General features: G+C 41.7%; 1 protein-coding gene across 1 annotated transcript; it reads left to right on the top strand.

Moving 5' to 3' along the window:
* Positions 1 to 902: 902 nt before the first annotated feature.
* On the top strand, positions 903 to 16,430 carry LOC143783300 (histamine H3 receptor-like). The gene is made up of 4 exons (XM_077271706.1): positions 903 to 1,146; positions 6,092 to 6,258; positions 15,714 to 16,035; positions 16,150 to 16,430. The coding sequence occupies exons 1-4, from the start codon at positions 903 to 905 to the stop codon at positions 16,428 to 16,430; spliced, it is 1,014 nt and encodes a 337-aa protein (XP_077127821.1).
* Positions 16,431 to 19,046: the final 2,616 nt, after the last annotated feature.

The following is a 19,046-nucleotide window of genomic DNA, read 5'->3' as shown; positions in this document are numbered from 1 at the left end:
CATTTTATTTAAAAAAATTCCTATTTTTTTCCTCAAAATTTGGGGTGCGTCTTATAATCCGGACCGTTTTATAATCCGAAAAATGCGGTACTTTAATAGAAGGGTAGTAACAATTTTGTCCATATGCGTATGTCTTTTAAGTTTACACTATCTTTGGTGGCTAGTGGTTTTAACAATGTCTCAGTTGTCTAGTGGATCAATAATGCTTCTGCCATCCATAGAATAAGTAAATAATAGCCCTCTTGTCTTGGGATCAAAAACAGCCCTAGTGGGTTAGTAATAATATCCCAGGGTGATCTGTCAGAAGAACCTTGATGACTGTGTCCGGGGATTTGTCAGCCTTGATTGAAGACAAGTTCATGACAAGAAGTAATTTCACACAAAGGACATTGTAAAATGATTGCTGTTGCTATAATTATATAATTATATTAATGACGATAGAAACCACCAGGGAAATATATGGATATTCTTTACTATGAATAAAAATGCTCTGTTTATTTTATATTATAGTTATTATATTTACTGCCTGTTTATTCATATAGCACAGATATACCAACATTTTCAGTATTAGAAGATACAGGTATTAATGTATTTTTAGTTTTCCATTATTAAAATTAAAAAAATCATAATTATTCAGAATATAATGGCAATATATATATATATATATATATATATATATATATATATATATATATATATGTTTTTGTGCCACACCTCTATTCCCCACCCATAATAACAGCCCTATATAAACGAACGACCTCTTATTTTCACAAGTACGATCCCACGCTTATAATGCAGTCTCATTCTGGTATTGTTGGGAGCTTTCTTATCTGGATCCAGTTTCAAAGCAAACACTGGCAGCTAATGTCAATTAAACATTCAGTATGATCATTCATTTTAGAATGGAAGTTGTCTACTTGTCCATCGTTGCTAATAATATTACTGCTAATGGTTCTTTGGAAAATGATAAAGAATCTGATTTCTCTGAAGGCACACTGGTCTTCTTATACATTTTCATCCCTCTGATTACTTCCTTGACAGTTCTTGGTAACACTTTAGTCATTTTAGCCTTTATTATCGACAAAAGGCTTAGAAACCAGAGTAACTTTTTCCTTCTCAATCTCGCTATCTGTGACTTTTTCATTGGTAAGTCTTTAAGCAAAATGTATTAGCAGTAAAATCCTACTTAGATTAGAGAATATCTTTTTTGTTAATTTTTTTTTCTTTAACTGCCATTTGTTAACAATAGAAAATTATTAATAATGACCTTGTCTACAAAGAAAGTTGTATTCATTAGCATAGCATTGTTATGATAATCTATTATCATAACTTAATATTATGTTATGCTGCAGTATTATTGAAACGTTTTTTCTCTGTTTGTGCTGTTATGTCCAATCCTTGCTCTATCGTATAGTTTCTGAACACCGATCTTTGGGAATATTGAGTACTTTATACTCACAAAAGCCTGTCTATATACACAATACAGGTCCTTCTCAAAAAATTAGCATATAGTGTTAAATTTCATTATTTACCATAATGTAATGATTACAATTAAACTTTCATATATTATAGATTCATTATCCACCAACTGAAATTTGTCAGGTCTTTTATTGTTTTAATACTGATGATTTTGGCATACAACTCCTGATAACCCAAAAAACCTGTCTCAATAAATTAGCATATCAAGAAAAGGTCCTCTAAACGACCTATTACCCTAATCTTCTGAATCAACTAATTAACTCTAAACACATGCAAAAGATACCTGAGGCTTTTAAAAACTCCCTGCCTGGTTCATTACTCAAAACCCCCATCATGGGTAAGACTAGCGACCTGACAGATGTCAAGAAGGCCATCATTGACACCCTCAAGCAAGAGGGTAAGACCCAAAAAGAAATTTCTCAACAAATAGGCTGTTCCCAGAGTGCTGTATCAAGGCACCTCAATGGTAAGTCTGTTGGAAGGAAACAATGTGGCAGAAAACGCTGTACAACGAGAAGAGGTGACCGGACCCTGAGGAAGATTGTGGAGAAGGACCGATTCCAGACCTTGGGGAACCTGAGGAAGCAGTGGACTGAGTCTGGTGTGGAAACATCCAGAGCCACCGTGCACAGGCGTGTGCAGGAAATGGGCTACAGGTGCCGCATTCCCCAGGTAAAGCCACTTTTGAACCATAAACAGCGGCACTGGACTGTTGCTAAGTGGTCCCAAGTACTTTTTTCTGATGAAAGCAAATTTTGCATGTCATTCGGAAATCAAGGTGCCAGAGTCTGGAGGAAGACTGGGGAGAAGGAAATGCCAAAATGCCTGAAGTCCAGTGTCAAGTACCCACAGTCAGTGATGGTGTGGGGTGCCATGTCAGCTGCTGGTGTTGGTCCACTGTGTTTCATCAAGGGCAGGGTCAATGCAGCTAGCTATCAGGAGATTTTGGAGCACTTCATGCTTCCATCGGCTGAAATGCTTTATGGAGATGAAGATTTCATTTTTCAGCACGACCTGCCACCTGCTCACAGTGTCAAAACCACTGGTAAATGGTTTACTGACCATGGTATTACTGTGCTCAATTGGCCTGCCAACTCTCCTGACCTGAACCCCATAGAGAATCTGTGGGATATTGTGAAGAGAAAGTTGAGAGACGCCAGACCCAACACTCTGGATGAGCTTAAGGCCGCTATTGAAGCATCCTGGGCCTCCATAACATCTCAGCAGTGTCACAGGCTGATTGCCTCCATGCCACGCCGCATTGAAGCAGTCATTTCTGCCAAAGGATTCCCGACCAAGTATTGAGTGCATAACTGAACATTATTATTTGATTGTTTTTTGGTTTGTTATTAAAAAACACTTTTATTTGATTGGACGGGTGAAATATGCTAATTTATTGAGACAGGTTTTTTGGGTTATCAGGAGTTGTATGCCAAAATCATCAGTATTAAAACAATAAAAGACCTGACAAATTTCAGTTGGTGGATAATGAATCTATAATATATGAAAGTTTAATTGTAATCATTACATTATGGTAAATAATGAAATTTAACACTATATGCTAATTTTTTGAGAAGGACCTGTATGTGCATTTGGAAGGATCATTAAAGTACAATAGTTGTCCAGAAATGTTATCAAACAGGATGTTAAATATTACGTTTTGATAGTTTGAGCATTATCGCCTTAATTCATGTGTTTTTTTTAAAGTCTTTTTTTGTCTTGTCTTTTACATTGGCAGATTTTGTGCCAAATTCATCAGAATAGGAGCTCAATATTTATTGAATTGCCAGAAATTCAAAGATGCTTTTTGTTTCGCTCTTTTGTTTTTTATTTTGTTACAACTTTTTATAGTAAATAATTGCATTATCCTCTTAATAAGCATAAATTTAGCTCTTTAATGTTCAACTGTCTAAAATAAAACTAACCAGATTTTGTAGTTCCCTAGGGTGCTGGGGTTCAGTTGTGCAAAAATATTGTGACATTTTGAAAAGTGTCTTATGATCAAATAGGTTAAAAGATCTAGATAACCAAAAACAGGCACATAATACAAAAACAAAAAAATCAGATAAAACCAGATAAAATTTACTTGAAAATGAAATAATGAATACAGCACAAATAAAATAAGTCATTATTAGAATAATTTTTCCTCCAGAAAAAAGGCACAAAAGCAAGGCTGAATAATCCCCTGAATGTATTTAATTACATGAGATCCCACAATTATATAAGCAAAAATTAAGTTCTATTTGTGAGGGAAATCTTTCATGTACAGTGCATGTTATGAGCGGTTACCGTATATGGAGCAGACTGAGGAGCGGAGTCCCTATTATACAAGCAGATAACAACTGTGTTACACCTCTGGCATCTGCTTGTAACAGTAGTGATCAGTCCTAAACTCCGATCACCACTGTTAACCTCTTAATAGTTGTTAGCAGGTTTTAGGCCTCTTGATTAGAGATCAGAGAACCTGAACTGTAAAGTTTTGGGTTTCGGGTCCGGTACTGAACTCTCAACACGGACTTCTCCTGGAAGTCTGTTTTACATTTCGGGGAATAGAGAGATAGAGATTTTCCAGCTCTAAAGTTTGGATCTCCATTGATTTCAATGGGGTTCAAGTTCGGGTACAGTTCTGGTACCCGAACCGAACTTTGGACTAAAGTCCAATCGGACCCAATGACACCAAACTTCTACAGGTCCGCTCATTCCTACCCATGATGACTGTTTCCATGCCTTTATATTACAAATCCTTGTCTCATGTTTTATAATTAGTGATGAGCGAATAATGAAATATTCAGATTCGGGAAAATCCACACAAGTAATTTCTAATATCTGTGTATTTCTACTGAATAACGGATCCGATGCAAGTCAATGGGAAAGCCGAATATTTTTCTGCTGGACCCAACAAACAGGTCTGGGGGCCAAAGAAAAAAAAGCTGAGCAAATGGATGGGAAAATGCTAAAACTAAATGGGTACAGCATGGAGAAGAAGCCTGCATGCCTTTCTAACTCACGCCTTGGTCGATGAAAAGCTGGCAATTCATCTGCTGCATACAATCAAATCACAGAAGGAACCGACAGGATAGAATAGATGGATTACATACAGTATATACACATAGAATAGAGAATAGATAGCTATATAGACAGTGGCATATACAGATAGTCAGTGACATATACAATTAGTGCATTGTGGGTGTGCAGCTTACTGCACATGTCTTTAATTATTAAAAGACTAGATGGTGGCCCGATTCTAACGCATCAGGTATTCTAGAATATGTATGTATGTATGTATGTAGCAGCCGCATAGTATATAGCACAGGCCACGTAGTATATAGGAGCCATGTAGTACCGTATTTTCTGGTGTATAAGATGACTGGGCGTATAAGACGACCCCCAACTTTTCCATATAAAATATGGAATTTGGCATATGCCCGCCGTATAAGACAGGGGTCATCTTATACGCCCAGTCATCTTATACGGCGTGTGGTTCCCAGGGTCTGGAGGAGAGGAGACTCTCCTTCAGGCCCTGGGATCCATATTGATGTAAAAAATAAAGAATAAAAATAAAAAATATGGATATACTCACCCCTCCGACGAACCCTGGCTGTCACCGCTGCAAGCGTCTGCCTCCATTCCTAAGAATGCAGAGCGTGAAGGACCTTCGATGAAGTCGCGGTCACGTGAGCGGTCTTGCAAACGAGTTAAAATAACAAACAACAATATTCCTCACCTTTCCACCTTTGCCACGCTGACATGCACATGACCGAGTGACAAACACCCGGTGTTCGGGCAGCCAATCACAGTAAAGTCACACCAAAGATGGTGCCGGCATTACTGTGATTGGCAAGCAAGCCCAGCTTGTTCATTGGCTGCAAGCCTGAAAATAAAGCATCAAACATGCTGAGCGGGTCACTCGAATATACCGAGGCGAATAGCAAATTACTCGCCGAGCAATGAATATCCCGAATACCGTACTATTCGTGCGAGTAACAAATAGAATATATTCGCTCATCGCTACTTATAATATATTGGTGAATTGTTATGCAAATGAGCTGACAAATACAGGTGCTTGGTTTGCACTTACACATTCCTGATTGACAGTTCAATCTTCATTATGTCTTGCTCCCATGGCCAACATCTCGCGCAGGCTTTGTGCAGTAACATCCTGATGACATGGTAAGAGCCGGAATTATCCATCTGAGCATAGGCTTCCCCTGGGAATGATGATCCCTGGTGGGGGGCAGGTTACAGATACTGAAATCTTGTCCAGTCACCGACATCCCCCGGGGCTGCGCATGTGCAGATGGATGTTCCACCTCTTATTGTAATTAGGACATTACTACACGTGCCTACAAACTTTAAGGAACACATACAGAAATTAACAATACTATTTTTTTTACAATAGTTTCTTTCACTGTTAGAAATCATTAATAATAATTCTGGTCTTGAAAAATGGTAAATGTGTACAAAGAAATTATTAAAAAACAAAATTTAGTATGGTAATTTTTTATTATTTCATATAGCATATAACAGTCATTGTAACATATTTGTTATTTGGAACAGATGTAATAATACTTAATATTTATCCTGTTTTTTGGTTGTTTTTTTTACTCGCAAGGTGCTTTCTGTATTCCAGTGAGTGCTTCATACATCCTGACTGATAAGTGGACGCTTGGGAACGTTCTCTGCAAAGTCTGGTTGGTAGCTGACAACCTTATGTGCACGGCATCAGTTTTTAATATCGTTCTCATCAGTTATGACCGATTCCTCTCCATCACTATGGCAGTATGTGTTCCCCATTAAATTCGAATCCCATTATACTACATTCCCAACATGATTTTATTGTTTCATAACCCTTCATTTTTTTTTTTTTTTTAGAATATGTTAGAACTTGATGTCCGAAAGATTGTCTCACTTACTGCATATCAAATGGTTTCTGCACACTTTACCTATTTGAATAACATGTATCAAAATACTGAAATTTTTGTTTTAGCTAATTTTGAGGCCAACTATGTTCTGCAGCACATACAGGACATACAGTTGTAGCCAAAAGTATTGACACTCCTGCAATTCTGTCAGCTAATACTCAGTTTCTTCCTGAAAATGATTGCAAACACAAATTCTTTGGTATTATTATCTTCATTTAATTTGTCTTAAATGAAAAACACAAAAGAGAATGAAGCAAAAAGCAAAACGTTTATCGTTTCACACAAAACTCCAAAAATGGGCCAGACAAAAGTATTGGCACCCTCAGCCTAATACTTGGTTGCACAACCTTTAGCCAAAATAACTGCGACCAACCGCTTCCGGTAACCATCAATGAGTTTCTTACAATGCTCTGCTGGAATTTTAGACCATTCTTCTTTGGTAAACTGCTCCAGGTCCCTGATATTTGAAGGGTGCCATCTCCAAACTGCCATTATTAGATCTCTCCACAGGTGTTCTATGGGATTCAGGTCTGGACTCATTGCTGGCCACCTTAGAAGTCTCCAGTGCTTTCTCTCAAACCATGTTCTAGTGCTTTTTGAAGTGTGTTTTGGGTCATTGTCCTGCTGGAAGACCCATGACCTCTGAGTGAGACCCAGCTTTCTCACACTGGGCCCTACATTATGCTGCAAAATTTGTTGGTAGTCTTCAGACTTCATAATGCCATGCACACGGACAAGCAGTCCAGTGCCAGAGGCAGCAAGGCAATCCCAAAACATCAGGGGACCTCCTCCATTTTTGACTGTAGGGACCGTGTTCTTTTCTTTGAATGCCTCTTTTTTTCTCCTGTAAACTCTATGTTGATGCCTTTGCCCAAAAAGCTCTACTTTTGTCTCATCTGACCAGAGAACATTCTTTCAAAATGTTTTAGGCTTTTTCAGGTAAGTTTTGGCAAACTCCAACCTGGCTTTTTTATGTCTCGGGGTAAGAAGTGGGGTCTTCTTGGGTCTCCTACCATACAGTCCCTTTTCATTCAGACGCTGATGGATAGTACGGGTTGACACTGTTGTACCTTCAGACTGCAGGACAGCTTGAACTTGTTTGGATGTTAGTCGAGGTTCTTTATCCAACATCCGCACAATCTTGCTTTGAAATCTCTTGTCAATTTTTCTTTTCCGACCACATCTAGGGAGGTTAGCCACAGTGCTATGGGCTTTAAACTTCTTGATGCCACTGCGCACGGTAGACTCAGGAACATTCAGGTCTTTGGAGATGGACTTGTAGCCTTGAGATTGCTCATGCTTCCTCACAATTTGGTTTCTCAAGTCCTCAGACAGTTCTTTGGTCTTCTTTCTTTTCTCCATGCTCAATGTGGTACACACAAGGACACAGGACAGAGGTTGAGTCAACTTTAATCCATGTCAACTGGCTGCAAGTGTGATTTAGTTATTGCTAACACCTGTTAGGTGCCACAGGTAAGTTACAGGTGCTGTTAATTACACAAATTAGAGAAGCATCACATGATTTTTCGAACAGTGCCAATACTTTTGTCCACCCCCTTTTTTATGTTTGGTGTGGAATTATATCCAATTTGGCTTTAGGACAATTATTTTTGTGTTTTTTCATTTAAGACAAATTAAATGAAGATAATAATTCCAAAGAATTTGTGTTTGCAATCATTTTCAGGAACAAACTGAGTATTATCTGACAGAATTGCAGGGGTGTCAATACTTTTGGCCACAACTGTAAAAGGTTATTGATAAAGAAAAAAAAAGTTTTTAAGTAAAACTGAATTGCAATCTTATTTTTTTAAATTTATTGAAAATTTTCAAGCATTTGACCATTACATTGAGAAGAAACCTGGGGAGAAGGGAAGCATACAAAAAGGGGAGTGTGTTTCTTCTGTTTTTGCAAAATAAATTTTTAGTGAAACCAAATACACCCTAAGTTGCCCATATCTTTTAAGGGGGTTGATTTGGGAATATTCTTTACTGATCTGATAATACAAGCCGCTAGGCCACACTATAGGTGAATAAATGTTATATTTTATCAGTCCAGTAATTTGAACGAGACTAAACTGCAACATAAGAATGTTGTACAGTATAGTACAATGTGTTAAATGTGTGCCAACCTAAAGTAAGTAATGCATATCGCACATATGGGAATATCCGAGCAATACCCCTAACTTTAGAGCACTGTCAGATATGTACTGTGATGGATACTACAACACAGCTCAGTTAACTAGAATAGAGCAGTATTACATTTCCCTGTGACAGTTGAAGCGCCCCCACTGCCACAGGGCCGAGGGGTACCCGGTACCGGGCCTCTGAGTCTCTGCTCTGGGGTTGTCACGGTGGCTAGGCCCGTGATCCGTGACCCTGCCGAGGGGCGTACAGTAAATAAGTATGACGGATGATGGTGGTGAAGCTGTAGTGGTGCGGTGCAGTAAATAACAAGGACACCAGGTTGCAGTCTCTTTACCTCTTTACTGAAGATCTCTGGGTCCTCAGTCCAGAATCTGGATAACCAGGCTGCGCAAGTCCGGCCGGTCCAATTGCACCTCCAGAGTTCTCTTAGCAGGTGGAAATCTGTGCCTTCCTTCAAGCGCTATGTGTTGCGGTCCTTCCCTGCTGTGCTTACAGAAAGTCCCCACAACTGTTGTGTCTGTTTCTTAAGTTCCCTCACAACTCGATTAGATGATGTTCTGCTAATCCTCCGTCCCTCCCTGATGTTCTGGTTGGGACGGCACCCGTTTGACGGGTAGGCTCGGAGCTCTTCCGGGACCCTAGAGTCGCCCCTCTCCACAAGTTGCCCCCCAAGACTGCATAGGTGATTTAAGTTAGACAGCCCGCCTTAGACTGACTGTCCTGCCGCTGTTTAGAGTATTGCTTGAAGCTGGATGTTGAAATACCCTCTCGGCGTTCCGGCCACCGGTAGTGCGCCTCAGTAGGGTGTTGCTTCGGTCTTACAGCACGACCCCTACTGGTATTCTCCTAATGCTTGATCTCGTTTCTCACTCAGCACAATCTATCTCGCTTCTCGTCCTTCCTTGGGCACCGCCGCTATCCTGAGCAGGCACGGTCCCGATACGTTCGTTCAAGTTGCCAAGCCTCTGTCAGGATCCCACCCCTGACAGAGACCCTACTGTATCTTCCCCCACAACACCCTCTGCCACAAGGTGTTGCCTGGTTCCAACCCAGTCAGCTTTCTGACTAACTTCCTGCCTGACCCCCAGTTTACCCACTATGGTGGGGAGTGGCCTAGTGAATAGAACCCTTAGCTCCCCCCGGAGGCCCGGCTGTGAAATGTATTGGTGTCTGTGATACCTGATCAGATGAACTCCTTCAGTGCCATCAGACGCACCATAGCTCCCCATAGTGGCGAAGCCACAGTACTGCAACGACCAGGACTCTGGGGCGCTGCACTCCCCCCTGGTTAAACACAGTACTCCGGGACTGAGAAGAAAACAACAATACAAGTTAGCAAAAAGACATACAGTTTTGTTGAGTGCAATAACAATAAGTATACTTAAACAGAGCTTCCCTTTATGGGAGGTGAGGACACTTGAACGTTACAACCATGGTTAAATATCATAGCAACATGCTATAAATAACTTTCTTTTACCCAACCGGGTATTCTACTAAGTGCAAAATTGTTGAACAATAATCTAACATTGCCTTTAAGGACATACACTCTGAATCCACTAAAGACCTTCTTATAATCACATTATAAGGCAATTTAACTTTTTCATTCTCCTACTTTAAATCTGCAGGACCGCCTGTCCTAACGGCACCAGACCTACTGCCTCTCCTTTCTTACAGGACCGCTCCTTTCAGCCCGAGCCTTCTGTCTTTTCAACTACTATACACAGTATAGAACATAACATTACTTTCAGTTTAAGAGCACTGAGCCATCTCTATATGGCTCCTAGGAGGACTCAGGGTTCACCTTCTATCCTCGTTGTCTATCAACATTATCAAACATTTTCTTTTTAATTAACTAGTTGGATACATATAACTTTCTCATGTAAACATTATCATCACTTTCTTTCGTCAAAACATTATTGCCACCTGTCTTAAAGCAATATCACCATTTAAGTGCTACAAATGAACATCCCCTTTAAGAGAGGACCAAGTCTCTATGAGGTAACATATCTTCTCAAGCTACCAGTCCATACTCAGCAAAGGTTCCAGTGTGGTATCTTCACAAAGAGTCCTTTTTGAAGTAAAACCAGAAGGGAGCACCTTTAATAAGGTGCAAACTATTTACAAGGAGTTTGTATCATGCATTGTTCATGATCCAGCAGTTCTTTCAGTGATGAATAAACAGGAAACAAAACAAAAAGCAGAAGAAGGGATCCCGGGTAAACAAAGGGATCCCTTTAAGAATAACCCAGGTCGGGTTTAAAGTAGCAAAAAGCAGGGAAATAAACAGTTAACTATGTACAGTTTCAGGTTTCCGAGGTTTAGTTGGACGGCTTCCAGGGCTGCACCCGGCACTTAACCCTTCCTGGCCTGGGAAAAGTGAGGTCCAGGGTTACACCCACTGCTGGACAAACGCCGTTAATCTGTCTTTCATGTACGGTTAAATTATGCGCAGCTTGAGTATGGGCATTTGCTGCAGCAGAGATAGCGGCTGCTGCAAGATCAGTCACTGGAATGGAGTCAGCAGCTGTGGCACTAGCAGTCACTGGAGTGGTATCGGTCGTCAGGGCAGGGTTGTCCTTCATACCTGCTTCAGACGTGGTCCCTCCGGTGCCGGTCTGCTCTGCCTCCGCTGGGGTCAGGAATGCTGGCTGCAGGGCCTCGTGCTGCGACGTTGTCATCTCTGCTCGCAGCATCTCGCTTTCCGGCAGGGCCTTGCTTTCTGGCTTCGGAGCGCTGGAACTTCTTTCTTGCTCCGGACCAGACGAGACTGCCAACAGATGTCTGGTGAGGCTCCCGATGATGGTCTTCTTCCACCCGGCCTCAGTGCTCAGCTGCGTCTGCGGGAGTTGGTGGATCAGCTCGTCCGCTCCGGTCTGCAGGAGGTCAGCGTCAACTATGAAGGTCTGGCTGCGGTGTCTCTCCGGGTAGCTGGGGGAGTCCTCGGCTCCGACCCCACGCTCCGGCTCTGGGCGGCTGGCCATGGCGTCCTCCATGTCGCTGAATTCTTCTTCCTGGTCCTTTTCCCGCTCTCTCCTTCGTGGGCAGTTTCGCTTTCGTTGTCTCCGCCCCCCATTGAGGATCAGTAGGCGGATCTCGGCTGCCGACGGACACGTCCTCAAGGGGCTGAAATATTTAGACTGGGCGGCCATTGTCTTTCGCGCTCTCCAGCTTGTTCACGCCCACTTTCACGCCCTTCTTCTTCTCCTGCGCTCTCCTCAGCGCTGTAATGGCGGCGGTTTTGGCGCGAACTTTTGGCGGCAAGTGACAATCCACAGTCTTTGCAATAAAGTACAGTCCAAGCACAGTAAATCACAGTTCCAAGGCACACATGACCTGATTCTTCAGGCTTAAGTAGATCCTGTTCGTGACGCCAAGTTGAAGCGCCCCCACTGCCGCAGGGCCGAGGGGTACCCGGTACCGGGCCTCTGAGTCTCTGCTCTGGGGTTGTCACGGTGGCTAGGCCCGGTCCGTGACCCTGCCGAGGGGCGTACAGTAAATAAGTATGACGGATGATGGTGGTGAAGCTGTAGTGGTGCGGTGCAGTAAATAACAAGGACACCAGGTTGCAGTCTCTTTACCTCTTTACTGAAGATCTCTGGGTCCTCAGTCCAGAATCTGGATAACCAGGCTGCGCAAGTCCGGCCGGTCCAATGGCACCTCCAGAGTTCTCTTAGCAGGTGGAAATCTGTGCCTTCCTTCTAGCGCTATGTGTTGCGGTCCTTCCCTGCTGTGCTTACAGAAAGTCCCCACAACTGTTGTGTCTGTTTCTTAAGTTCCCTCACAACTCGATTAGATGATGTTCTGCTAATCCTCCGTCCCTCCCTGATGTTCTGGTTGGGACGGCACCCGTTTGACGGGTAGGCTCGGAGCTCTTCCGGGACCCTAGAGTCGCCCCTCTCCACAAGTTGCCCCCCAAGACTGCATAGGTGATTTAAGTTAGACAGCCCGCCTTAGACTGACTGTCCTGCCGCTGTTTAGAGTATTGCTTGAAGCTGGATGTTGAAATACCCTCTCGGCGTTCCGGCCACCGGTAGTGCGCCTCAGTAGGGTGTTGCTTCGGTCTTACAGCACGACCCCTACTGGTATTCTCCTAATGCTTGATCTCGTTTCTCACTCAGCACAATCTATCTCGCTTCTCGTCCTTCCTTGGGCACCGCCGCTATCCTGAGCAGGCATGGTCCCGATACATTCGTTCAAGTTGCCAAGCCTCTGTCAGGATCCCACCCCTGACAGAGACCCTACTGTATCTTCCCCCACAACACCCTCTGCCACAAGGTGTTGCCTGGTTCCAACCCAGTCAGCTTTCTGACTAACTTCCTGCCTGACCCCCAGTTTACCCACTATGGTGGGGAGTGGCCTAGTGAATAGAACCCTTAGCTCCCCCCGGAGGCCCGGCTGTGAAATGTATTGGTGTCTGTGATACCTGATCAGATGAACTCCTTCAGTGCCATCAGACGCACCATAGCTCCCCATAGTGGCGGAGCCACAGTACTGCAACGACCAGGACTCTGGGGCGCTGCACTAACACTACAGGAAAATATTAAAGAAAGAAAGCGCATCATGTGTATATCAACCAAGACCACCAATGATGAGAGGATAAGACAGGGGCTCACCTTTGTTGGTTGTGCAACTAGGCACAATCCTATAGCTTGCATGTAAACCAATGGGGCTGCTGCTCCACCCGCCGGATCCACACAGGTTCTGAAAATGTGTAGGAGAAACAATTTCTTGTTGAGATAATCTTGTCAGCGCAGTCCACAGATGCCCAATCCAGGCCAGAATATTTCCGACCTGGATTGGACATCTGTGAGCAGCGCTGACAAGATCATCTCAACAAGAAATCCTTTCTCCTGCTAGAGGATGCCCTTAGTCTGAGCGGTGGATACAGCAGACACTCTCCTGATGCTGGCCTATATGGTTTTGCCACTTCCAGACGACTGGTGAAGGTCTCCCTTTGACCGAAACATTTCTTTATTTTGTCTTTAATTTTCTGCAATAAAATAATACTATGTTTGTTGAATACATCAATATGAGTGCCAAGTCTTTTTGCATCATAACTGACGGCTTTGGATCCTACTTCTGCAAGTTTTTCTCCAGAAGTGCTGTGTTTATTATCACATTCACTTGTCTGAGCTGCATGGCCAGTCATTGTTTTGATTGATACAAATTTTGGGCTATATATGACATTTAATTCACTATTTGGGCTCATACTCATCTGCGAGAAAAATGGACAAGTGCAATCCGATTAAAAATAGAATTGAACTCTGACCAATGTTAATCTATAATTCCCTGCTCATCTGCAATTTTTTTTCTCAGCTGAAATATAACTGAGAAAAAATTACAGCATACTGCGATTGTCCTCTTACCACAGACGAGACTCGCTGATGGAAGTCATTGGGTGTGATAAAAAGAAATCGCACCACACTGAAACCATGCGAGTGGCATCCGATTTTTACACATGTCATTGAAAACCTGACAATTCATCTGCCTCGTACAGTAAAATCACAGCAACAGCATAGAATAGATAGAATAGATACATACACATAGAATATATAGATATAAACATGTCAGTGACATTTATAATTAGTACAGTGCTTGTGTAGCTTACTGTACATGTATTTTATTACTGAATCCATTTTCTGAAAAAAATGGTATGGCATCCCTCAAATTTTATAAACCAGAGGGAAAGCTCCCACTGAGGGCAGATATTTATAGCTTGGGGAGGGGGTAATACCCATGCAACTTCCCAGGCTATTAATATTAGCCCACAGCTGTATACTAAGCCTTTACTAGTTGTGAAAAGGGGGACCCCAAAAAAAGACGCAGGGTCCTCCTATAATTAGAATAAGCAACAAAGGCTAGGCAGACAGCTGCGGACTGATGTTAATAGCATAAGAAGGGGCCATGGATATTGGCCCCATCTCAGACTAAAAATATCAGCTCTCAGCTGCCCCAGAAATGGCACATCCATAACATGCATCAAAATTGGCACTTAGCTTCTGCTCTTCCCACTTTACCTGGTTCAGTGGCAAGTGGGGTGATAGGGTTGGGGTTGAAGTCAGCTTTGTATTGTCAGGTGACATCAAGCTCAGGGGTTAGTAATGGAGAGGAGTCCATAAGACGCCCCCATTACTAACCCTATGGTCAAATTGTGAAAAAAAAATCACACCCAAAATAATGTACTCTATTTGGACAAATGACACAGACTCCTTTATTGACTCTAAATTAACCAAATACAGTTATACTGGCCTTATGCCCAATCCACTTAAGCCAATGCCCCCGGTAAAAGAATTAAAATTGTAAACAACCACATACCTCACTTGTCCGACAAGAAGATAATAGTCCAATTGTCCCACAATGCATCTAGCTCTGCTACATCTAGATGACAGGCTACACTGTTGCATGCTACGACTGTACAGCCTGCCATACATCACAGACACTGAGCTGCGTGTGCTTACTCTGCGTGACCTGCTAAAGCTGAGATGAGTTCATATCCAATTAATTAGTTTCACCTCACTGATGTCACCGTGAATGTGAGAAAGTAGCTGAGGTATGATCAGACCATGTTCCTGCACTGTCAGACACAGCCATTATACAGTACACAGCAGGGGCACATTTACAAGATTATCTTAACACAGGAACATTATTTTTTTAAGCACATCCATTTGGGAAAATTATTATTATTCCAAGATCTATTGATTAAAATAAACTTTGCTCATGGGACAACCCCTTTTAAAGAGTTGTTCCCCCTTAAATCCGTGGTCCATCCTGAATTAAAGCAGAAAAAACTTTTTGTTTCAAAGCTAGAAGATGTTTTTGTTTTTAGGTGTGAAAAATCGTATCTTCAAACCAGATCTGGGACCATTAAATATAACTATTTTCCTATTTTAAGGGTATTGGTTACTGGTTGCATCCATTGACTTAACATGAGGCTTGCAGGCCCATGTACAAAATCTCCAATAGGTCCCCCAACTCTCACAGGACTATTATACTGTATTGATCTTCTCATGTGGGCCAAATGGACCACAGCTCCAGGGGTCCGGGTGTGACTGTAACCCTTGCACCCACTATAGTTACATCCCTGGTTTCACCTCTTGATTTAATATCTACACTGTATCTTTAAATGTATAAATTGATTGTAATCTCATTGTCACTCATTTTGTTTAGGTTGTATATCGCTCCCAACAGAGGAACCTTAGTCAGACTGCCGTTAAGATGGCTGCCGTTTGGGTACTCTCTTTCCTTCTATACAGTCCTGCTATTATTTTATGGGACTATGTAAATGGTGACCCTCTAATCCCAGATGGCATGTGTGTTGCTGGTTATTATTACAGCTGGCACTTTCTTCTTGGAGCATCCACCTTCGATTTCTTTCTTCCATTGATATGCATTACATTCTTTAATCTGAGTATATATTGGAACATTAAAAAGAGGAGCAGGAAAAAACACCAAGCGGTTACACCATCAATTACTCATCCATCAGATCAGAGTGGGACCTGTTCAGGGCTAAATATTATATCTAGTGGCAGAGAAGGAAAAGAAAGAAGACAAGAATGTAGAAATGTATCTCAGCCATCCCTAAGTATTGACGTCTCTGCCTCAGAAAGCCGCGCCCAAGCTATGAAGCTCTCCAGAGATAAGAAGGTTGCTCAGTCTCTGACAGTTTTAGTTTGTGTATTTGGGATATGTTGGGCGCCATATACTCTTCTCCAGACTATCCGTGCAGCTTGTCATGATGACTGTATTGAATCTTACTGGAACCAAGTTACAAGCTGGATGTTATGGATTAATTCATCAGTGAATCCGATCATATATCCTTTGTGCCATAAAATCTTTCGCGATGCTTTAGCAAAAATGTTTCAGAAATGTAAAATGTCATTGTGATAAAGGAATAATAATTGTATTTTTTGACCTAATGCAATATGTCAACTATTCTTCACACTGACTTAAAGCCTAAATGCAGTAATACAACAGCAAGTCATGAATTATTTCTTCTGTGCGATGCCCCATTATTCTACGAATGATGTCAGAATTTTCTACATCTGTCAGTCATGACACCACTTGCTTTCTCAGTGACCACAAAATCTCATCTTCTAACACACTTAGCTGTAGTGGTCACAGATAATTCACATAGGGACCTGGGAGAGGATGAGACATGGACGCTCCATGATCCAGATTATGAAAAATGTCTGCTAAAATTAGGCTTAATTCATAATAGTGATTTCTCTTTGACAAGAGTGTTTGTTCCTCTGCTACAATTGGAATTGGTTGCTGCCGTTTTTTAACTGAAGAGATTGTTTGTTATTTCCAAAAGTAGGCCTACAACACAAATTGTTTAAAATAATAAAATAACTACTACTCACCTAATAAGTGCTATATTATATGATTGCGATATATTAGGAGGATAATAATTTTCATAGGAGTGCTTCTTTAAGTTCATGTTTGTGGTACCTGTTCCATACTAAAACTCTATCTACTACATCTTGGAATAAGACGCACTTTAAATTAAACATGAATTATAAATAATATACTTAGTGTCTGTGTATATTTTAATGAAGTCCTTTTTATATATTGCCCATTCACTATTTCTCTGAACATAATTCTCCATCAAACTCCAGTACAAATACTGGCTGGTGACCAGCTCATGCAGCCTTATCTATCCTCCATTTCCTCCAGATGGTTGGACCATCATTGTAAATACACACCTGTACTCAGTCTCCCCCACCTCATTACAGATTGTAAGCTCTCACGAACAGGGTCGTCATTATTTTTGTTTGAACTATATTGGATTATCTTTAACTATTGGATAGTGGATCCCTAGAATTCACCCCCAGTACGCTGGTGGTTGGACTCGCTCTGACCCTCTGTGGCTTTTGAGCCTGAGTAGATGCTGAGTCCAAGCGGGAATTCCCACCCTACGCTGACAGAAGTGTGAATGCAGCTGTGAGCTCACTATTAGGCGCTGACTTGTTTGCTCCACTCGCCCTAATACCCAAACAACAACCAGAGGGAAGGGGATCATTTAGGAGCATTCACCAGAGACAATCTCACAGCATACACATACATTGTCAGGTCTATATTAGCTCATGGCCATATGAACCTTTTATAGTCACAGCCTTCTGGGACCTTCCTGGTGGTCCAATCAGAGCCGCTACAGGACCTGAGCATGTGACCTCCGACCTCCAATGAGGTTGTCCCACGGACATGCTCAGTAGACAAAAAGCAGGACTTAGTCCCTGGAACATCTGCTCGCAGCTGATTAATGCTGGTTACAATAGCTGGACCTAGAACTGCAGCAGTAACCAGACGTCATCATTGATGCTGGGACCAATGTCTCTGCTGAGCAGGCTTCTCTGTGGCTGGGGAAAAATGGGAGACCGCAGAGGACATGGTTTGAAATTCCCCCTGTGCAGCAGTGGGAACTCGACACCTAACAGTCACCATAATAGCATTTTGCCCAAACAGCTCTACTTTGGCCTCATTTGACCATAGCACTTTCTTCCACATGCTAGATGTGTCCCCTGCATAGCTTTTTGCCAATTGCAGATGGGACTTCTTATAGCTTGCTTTCAAAATTTACTTTCTTCTTACCACTCTTCCATAAAGTCAAGATTTGTGTAACATACGACTAATAGTTCTCCTGTGGACAGATTCTCTGACCTGAACTGTGGATGTCTGCAGTTCCTCTACAGTGACCATGGGACACTTGTCTGCTTTTCTAGTTAGTGATCTCCTTGCTCGGGATATCAATTTAGGTGGTCTGCCATGTCTTGGTAGGTTTGCAGTTGTGCCACACATTTCTCCTTGAGATGTTCAGAGCTTGGGCTATTTTTTATAAACTAACTGTGCTTTACTCTTCTCCACAACTTTATGCCTGACCTGTCTGGTGTTTCCCTTAGTTTTCATGATGCTGCTTTATCCCTAATATTCTCAAACAAACCTTCACAGAACATTGTAGTTGTACTAAGAATACATTATGCACAGGACTCAATTTACTACTTATGTGACTTCTGGAGGCAATTGGTTTCTCATGATTTTATATAGAGGTATCAGACTACATGTGCTGAATACAAATACATGTCACAATTTTCCGATTTATGTTTTTAAAATAATTTTAAAAAGTGTATAATTTCCTTTACATATCACAGATACTTGCTACTTTGTGTTGGTACAGCACATAAAATCCCAATAAAAAACAAATAAGTTTGTGGGTTTAAGATTAAAAATTGTGGAAAAGTTCACAGGATATGAAAACGTTTTCAAGACACTGAAGAATATTTATTCCATTATTGTATGCTCATAATACTATTATAAACAGAAAAAGAGGATTACCAGACTAACCATATAAAATATATCAAATATTTATTAGTTATCAATATAAAAAGAGTAACACCAAATACACAGTTATGATAAAAAGATTATATGGACAAACAAATTATGTAGTGAAGGACACAGACAAAAGTCCGACACAATTGCACATATGTAAACAGGACCGGGAGT

The sequence above is a fragment of the Ranitomeya variabilis genome, chromosome 6, assembly GCF_051348905.1.
Source record: "Ranitomeya variabilis isolate aRanVar5 chromosome 6, aRanVar5.hap1, whole genome shotgun sequence".
NCBI lineage: Eukaryota > Metazoa > Chordata > Amphibia > Anura > Dendrobatidae > Ranitomeya > Ranitomeya variabilis.
This window is presented reverse-complemented; position numbering and strand designations above follow the sequence as displayed.